This window comes from Cyanistes caeruleus, unplaced genomic scaffold (assembly GCF_971803275.1).
Source record: "Cyanistes caeruleus unplaced genomic scaffold, bCyaCae1.hap1.1 HAP1_SCAFFOLD_284, whole genome shotgun sequence".
Lineage (NCBI taxonomy): Eukaryota > Metazoa > Chordata > Aves > Passeriformes > Paridae > Cyanistes > Cyanistes caeruleus.
In genome coordinates, this window is record NW_028256058.1 from 4,753 (window position 1) to 10,984 (window position 6,232).

Genomic DNA, 6,232 nt, shown 5'->3' on the forward strand with positions numbered 1-6,232 from the left:
TCATAATGTTCTTTTGCAGTATCAGGCTGAACAGGCAGCTGCCACAAAGGCATCTGCACCTATGTCAAAAAATAGATTATTAGAGGGAATTAATGAGTGTCCATTGCCACCCGCCACGAACACAGTAATCTTGACCCCCCCCCACGCAGTCACTGTCCTCTGCTGCAGCTGCTAATCCTTTTGTGCCATCTCCAATTCCTTCACCTACTAACCTTGATTCTGGAACGGAGCCTTCGGCACCGTTACCATCCTCCCCTATGGGAAATAAATCTGTCCCTGGGGTAGGGCGTGAGTTAGGTGAGGCTATTGCACGGGAAAGAAGGGAGACATGGGCTACGTTGGCACGGAATATTTTGCAAGAAGGAGATCAGGAAATAGCAGATGCTGTATTGGAAGTAGCATGTCCCGTAACCTTTGCACCGATGCAAGGGGGAGGAATACAAGCTCAAATTACAGCTTTAGATTGGAAATGGTTATCACAGTTGCGATCTACAGTCAGTCAGTTTGGAGTGACCAGTGAACCGGTTAGACAGATGATTGATTATTTGTGGGGTACACAGATTTTGTTGCCTGCAGATTGTAGGAGTATTATGAAATTGATTCTTAGTCAGCATCAGCGGATGTTGTTTAATGCACACTGGCAAGCTTATTGACAAGAAAGTGTAAATGTGCAAAGACAGGCAGGTGATCTACTGCATGGGCTAACTTTGGAAGAACTTAGGGGATTAGGAGCATATAGTCAAGTGGAAGCACAAGCTATTTTGGGACCAGATAAGTTGAGGGAAGGAATGCGGTTAGTGCGAGCTGCATTTGATCGGATTAAGGAGCCAGGAGGTATTCCATCTTACATGGGTATTAAACAAGGGCGAGATGAGCCATTTGGAGCATTTATTGATAAAGTGGCTTCAGCTATAGAGAGGGCAGGTGTTCCTGAGTATATGAGGGAAGCATTATTAAAACAATGTGCATTACAGAATTGTAATCCAGCAACCAGGTCAGTTTTAAATTCCCTAAATGCTAACTGGACTATTGAGGAGGCATTAGAGAGGATGTCTAATATACCGGTGGGCTCACAGGCAATGTTAGCCCAGGCAATTAAAGAACTGCGGCAAGGGTTAGAGAAGCAGGCTGCAGCTACTCAAAGTCAGGTTTTAGCAGCTCTTGCACCCCTACAAGCGGCTACAACCAACAATGGCAGGATTCCAGCCTCCCGACTCAAATGTTTTTGCTGTGGCAACCTTGGACATATTCGGAAGGAATGTACTGTACCATCTGTTTGGTGCAATCAGTGTCGCTCCAATACCCACACTGATAGTGTTTGCCGCCGGAGATCGGGAAACGGGAAGGTCAGCGCGAGAAGCCGCCGCGCCAGGACACAAATAGCAGCTGCCAGAACATCAGTGCAACTTCCCTCCAGCCTGCCACAGCAGGGAGCCTCGGCCTGGACCTGGCAGCCTCAGTGACTGTGGATTTATTGACATCTCAGCCCTACAAGATTCCCACGGGAATTATGGGACCAGTGATAATAAATGGAAAAGCTGTGGGTGCAATAGTGTTGGGACGTTCATCTGCTAGTCTAATGGGACTGTTTATTTTACCTGGAGTAATTGATGTGGACTATTCTGGTGAAATATATATCATGGCATATACACTGGCACCACCAGCCAGAATTGATAAGGGACAGCAAATTGCACAACTGGTGCCAGTACCACAATATACCCATCAATTGACACCATTGAAAAATCAATTACAGGGTACAGGTGGATTTGGTTCTACAGGAGGACTTACATTGCTTACCCTGGGCTTAAACACTCGACCCAAGCGAAAAGTTGTTCCCAATTATAACGGAGAATCCCACCAATTAGAAGGACTATTGGATACTGGGACAGACTCAAGTATTGTTGCTCCACAGTATTGGCCCCAGGAATGGCCTTTGTTGCCTAGTATGGTTACTGTTACAGGGGTGGGACGCTTAACTTTGGCAAAAAGGTCTCCACAATTCCAGACTCAATTAGATGGGAAGGTCATTAATTCTGTTTTGTCAATTGTTCCATTACCAGACAAGGTTCAATGTCTAATAGGGCGAGATATTTTGTCACAACTTGGTGTTATTTTGACCAATGAGCACCCTTTAGAGTAGAGGCCATTGTTTGGACTTTCCCACTCCCACTTAAATGGATAATTCAGGAACCAGTATGGGTTGAACAGTGGCCTTTAAAAAGGGAAGTCTGCAGCAAGCTCATCAATTAGTGCTGGAACAATATCAACAAGGACATTTAAAGTTGTCAGCAAGTCCTTGGAATACCCCTATTTTTGTTATTAAAAAGAAATCTGGGAAATATAGATTGCTGCACGACTTACGTGCAGTAAATGAACAAATGGAGCCAATGGTGGCACTGCAATCTGCTTTGCCCAATCCTGCAATGTTGCCAAGAGATTGGCCCTTGTTAATAATTGATTTAAAGGACTGTGTTTTCACCATCTCACTGCATGAACAGGATACTTGCAGATCTGCTTTTACCTTGCCTTCATTAAATCGAGCAGAACCAGACAAGAGATTTGAATGGACAGTTTTACCACAGGGTATGCGTAATTCTCCTACCTTGTGCCAGCTTTATGTTGATAATGCTTTGCAGCCACTACGTGTTCGATGGCCTACAACCATTATTTATCACTATATGGATGATATTCTTTTTGCTCAGTCACAACCTTTTGCAGATTAACAAGTTAAAGACATTCAAACACAACTACTTCAGAATGGACTGGTTGTTGCACCTGAGAAAATACAGCAGTCATCCCCATGGAAATATCTCGGGGGGACTTTAACTGAGCAGTATGTTGCCCCTCAGAAACTGTCATTGAACATGTCACTTCATACTGTTCATGATGCTCAGCGATTGCTGGGGGATTTACAATGGCTTAAACCTGTTGTGGGTATTCCTAATGAACTTTTACAACCCTTATGACCTTTGTTAAAAGGTACTGATCCTACAGCACCTATACAGGTCACCAGTGAACAACAAGAAGCTCTCAATAAAATAATGGACGGTATCCAGACAGGTGTTGTTTGTAGGCGAGATCCAGACTTGGACATCAACATTACTGTATGGTTTGGACCTCAACATCTCATCGGTGCTTTAACACATCAACAAAAGAAAACAGGGGAGATATGGGTATTAGAGTGGTTGTTGCCACCACTACAACAGAGACATACCTTAATTCAAAAAATTGAAATTTTAGCAGATTTAATAAAACAAAGGTAGAAGTGATTGTGACAAATTATGGGTGCAGATCCAGCTGTAATTCAGATACCAATAAAAAAGGGCACTTTAGACTGGTATTTAATTCACAGCTCCACACTGCAAGAAGCATTGCTTGACAACAGCAGTGTGGTCAGTACTGAGGAGGTGCCTCGAATACCACTACGATGGATAGGCCAGCAGAATTGGATTGAAAAGCCCAAACGATCATTTGTGCCGTTACCAGGGGCATCAACGGTGTTCACTGATGCTGGAAAGAAATCTCGCACACCTGCTGCTACATGGCAAAATTCACAAGGACAACGGAATCATCACATTATGCCAGCTCAAAAGGAGGACACATTACAAACTCTGGAATTAGTCACTGTTGTTTGGGTTTTGGTGCAGTTTAAGGGTCCTGTTAATGTGGTAACTGATTCTTTATATGTTGCAGGAGTGAGTGAACGTATTGAAAAAGCAGACATTAAGGAAGTAAAAAATCCTCGTTTATATGAACGGTTTTTGCAGCTTCAAAGAGCAGTAAAGTTGAGGACTGCTGCCTTTGCTATTATCCATATTTGTAGTCACAAATGGGATGTGGGTTTAAGAGAAAGAAATGTTAGGGCAGACCGATTGGTTTATAAAGATCCAAAAACAGGTCTGTGGGGAGGTCCCAGCAAGGTACTGTATTGGGGACGTGGTTATCTTTGTGTGTCTACCCCCACAGGGCCTGTCTGGGTGCCGAGCCAATGGACTAAACCTGCTGATCCCAGGGATTTACCTTCAGCTGATCCAGAAAATTCTGCAGATACTTCTCGCTCTCTACCATCAACATAGAGACGGGATCTGATGAACTCTCACATGAAAATCTTGTGTACAGTACCAGAGTGTGAATGTTATCCTTTTGTATGTTACATTTGTAAAGTGTGTAAAGAAAAGTGGTGGGCACATTCTAAGTGGGGTCGATCCCCAAGAGGGATTTGTACAGAGTGTTACAACTTTGAAAGAAATTTGACTGAGGTTGCATTACAGGAAGGTATACAAACAGGACAATTTGAAAAAGGATCTGATAGATGGTGGGAGATTTATGCTTTTGGGATAAACCCAGAAAATTATTGTTATCATCCTAATACCCCTTTGCCCTATATTATTGAAATAACCACAATACGTTGTCGTAAGACACTCACACAAATCAGGTGTGATATTCCAGGGGTAAAAAATAAAAATTGGGAGCAATTCTTAAAACGGCAGTCTCGAGAGAAAGGGTCTTTCCCTGAAAGTTATCCCTGCTGCTGAGAAGATGGAACAGCCCGTGGTTCGAAGCAACCGAATCGACGGGCGAGGCAGAGGGGTAAAAGAAAAGGGAAGCAAGATCTCCCATGGGATCCAGCCAAGATGCTGGCTGAACTGCCACAATCTTTTTAAAGTTCTTAAAGGACTATCTCTGATCCGGTTGTTATGGTGGTTTACCATGATAAAGGGAAATGAAGGGTTTTTGATTGACATGGATGAGAGACAAAATATGTGGATAATGTGGGCTAATCAAACTGGACAGGATAATTTTTGCCTTTCAATGGCCACCCCTTCAGATCCTTTTCAAACTTGTTTAGTGGGAGTATGGATGCTAAATCCGAACCAGAGTGCCTGTAGTTATTACAGGCCACATAGCTCTCAGGCCTGACTGAGGGCTAGCCTGAGAAATTCATGAGAAGGAATTAAAACAATTCTTAGAGATACTAAACAGCCTTGCAGGTGTTGTTTTGCAGTCTTGTTTTCTCTTGCAGGAGAAGGCCGGGGGGGTGATGGGCCCCCCTGACCAATGATGGTAATGTAGCACTTTGTTAACCAATAGGAGTTTCTTTTCTGTACTTTCCACGTATCTGTCTATAAGACAGAGCTGAAGCAATAAACTGAGGAGTTCTCGTGTTGTGACTCCTTTGAGAGTCCAGTGTCGTTCTTTATCGCCGTTCCCAATCGGAGCGACATGGGAGCACCTTTAGGCGATTCACTCAATGCCACAATGTTTAAAAACTGGACAAAGAATTGGAAAACGCCCGAAGAAGCAAACAAAACATTATGTTAAATTCCATCAGGTAAATTCACGATCAATATTTGTGACACAGGTTTAATCCCAGCAAATCCCATTGGTGCTCAAATTTGGTACATTGCTACAGGTTTAAATGTTACTGGGTCAGAGCCACGAGAGTTAAGACTGTTAGGCTCAGCCCCTAGCAATTATTGTTTAACATTTGTCAATTGGGCTAGGAACAATCATGCAAAAAAGTCTCATGGGCCAAATGGTACAAATATTTCTCCACAAAATTTGATGTATTTGCAGAATAATGATGCATACTGTGGCAATTGGTCTCACAAGGTAAATTCTAGCAGTTCACCTCTACAATTACCACCTGGTATTTTTCTAATCTGTGGAGATCGTGCATGGCAAGGACTGCCAGCAAACATTTATGGAGGGCCTTGTTATTTTGGGAAATTGACATTGTTTGCACCCACTATACAGCAACTATTAGGAGCCAATAGAACCAGGTTACGAACAAAGAGAAGTGTGTTCCAATTGGGGCCAGAATGCAAGGATCAGGTTGAACTTCGGGAACGTCCTACAGTGATTGTGTCATATATTTTTACACCTGGAGTATCTAGTGCTCAAGCCTTAACACAGTTACGACGACTGGCATGTTGGACAGGAAAACAGTTTAATATTACATCAAAGGTTTTCTCTGATTTGCTTTTGGATATGAAGAGTGTTAGGCGTGCTGTATTGCAGAATAGAGCTGCTATTGGTTTTTTGCTATTAGCACAGGGCCATGGCTGTGAAGACTTTGATGGGATGTGCTGCATGAATATTTCTGACCATTCAGTGTCTATTCATGCTCATCTCCGACAACTACAGAACAATATGAAAATATTAACCATGGAAACAAATCCATTAGAGGAATGGTTTCAATCCCTAGGTCTCACAGGATGGTTAAAATATT

At 43.0% G+C, this 6,232-nt stretch overlaps 1 protein-coding gene across 1 annotated transcript; it reads left to right on the forward strand.

The window, feature by feature from the left end:
• Nucleotides 1-257: 257 nt before the first annotated feature.
• On the forward strand, nucleotides 258-5,383 carry LOC147645456 (endogenous retrovirus group K member 8 Gag polyprotein-like). Its single transcript, XM_086874600.1, is given in 1 exon segment — nucleotides 258-5,383. A coding segment is annotated over 1 exon segment (1,206 nt). The 3' UTR covers nucleotides 1,464-5,383.
• Nucleotides 5,384-6,232: the final 849 nt, after the last annotated feature.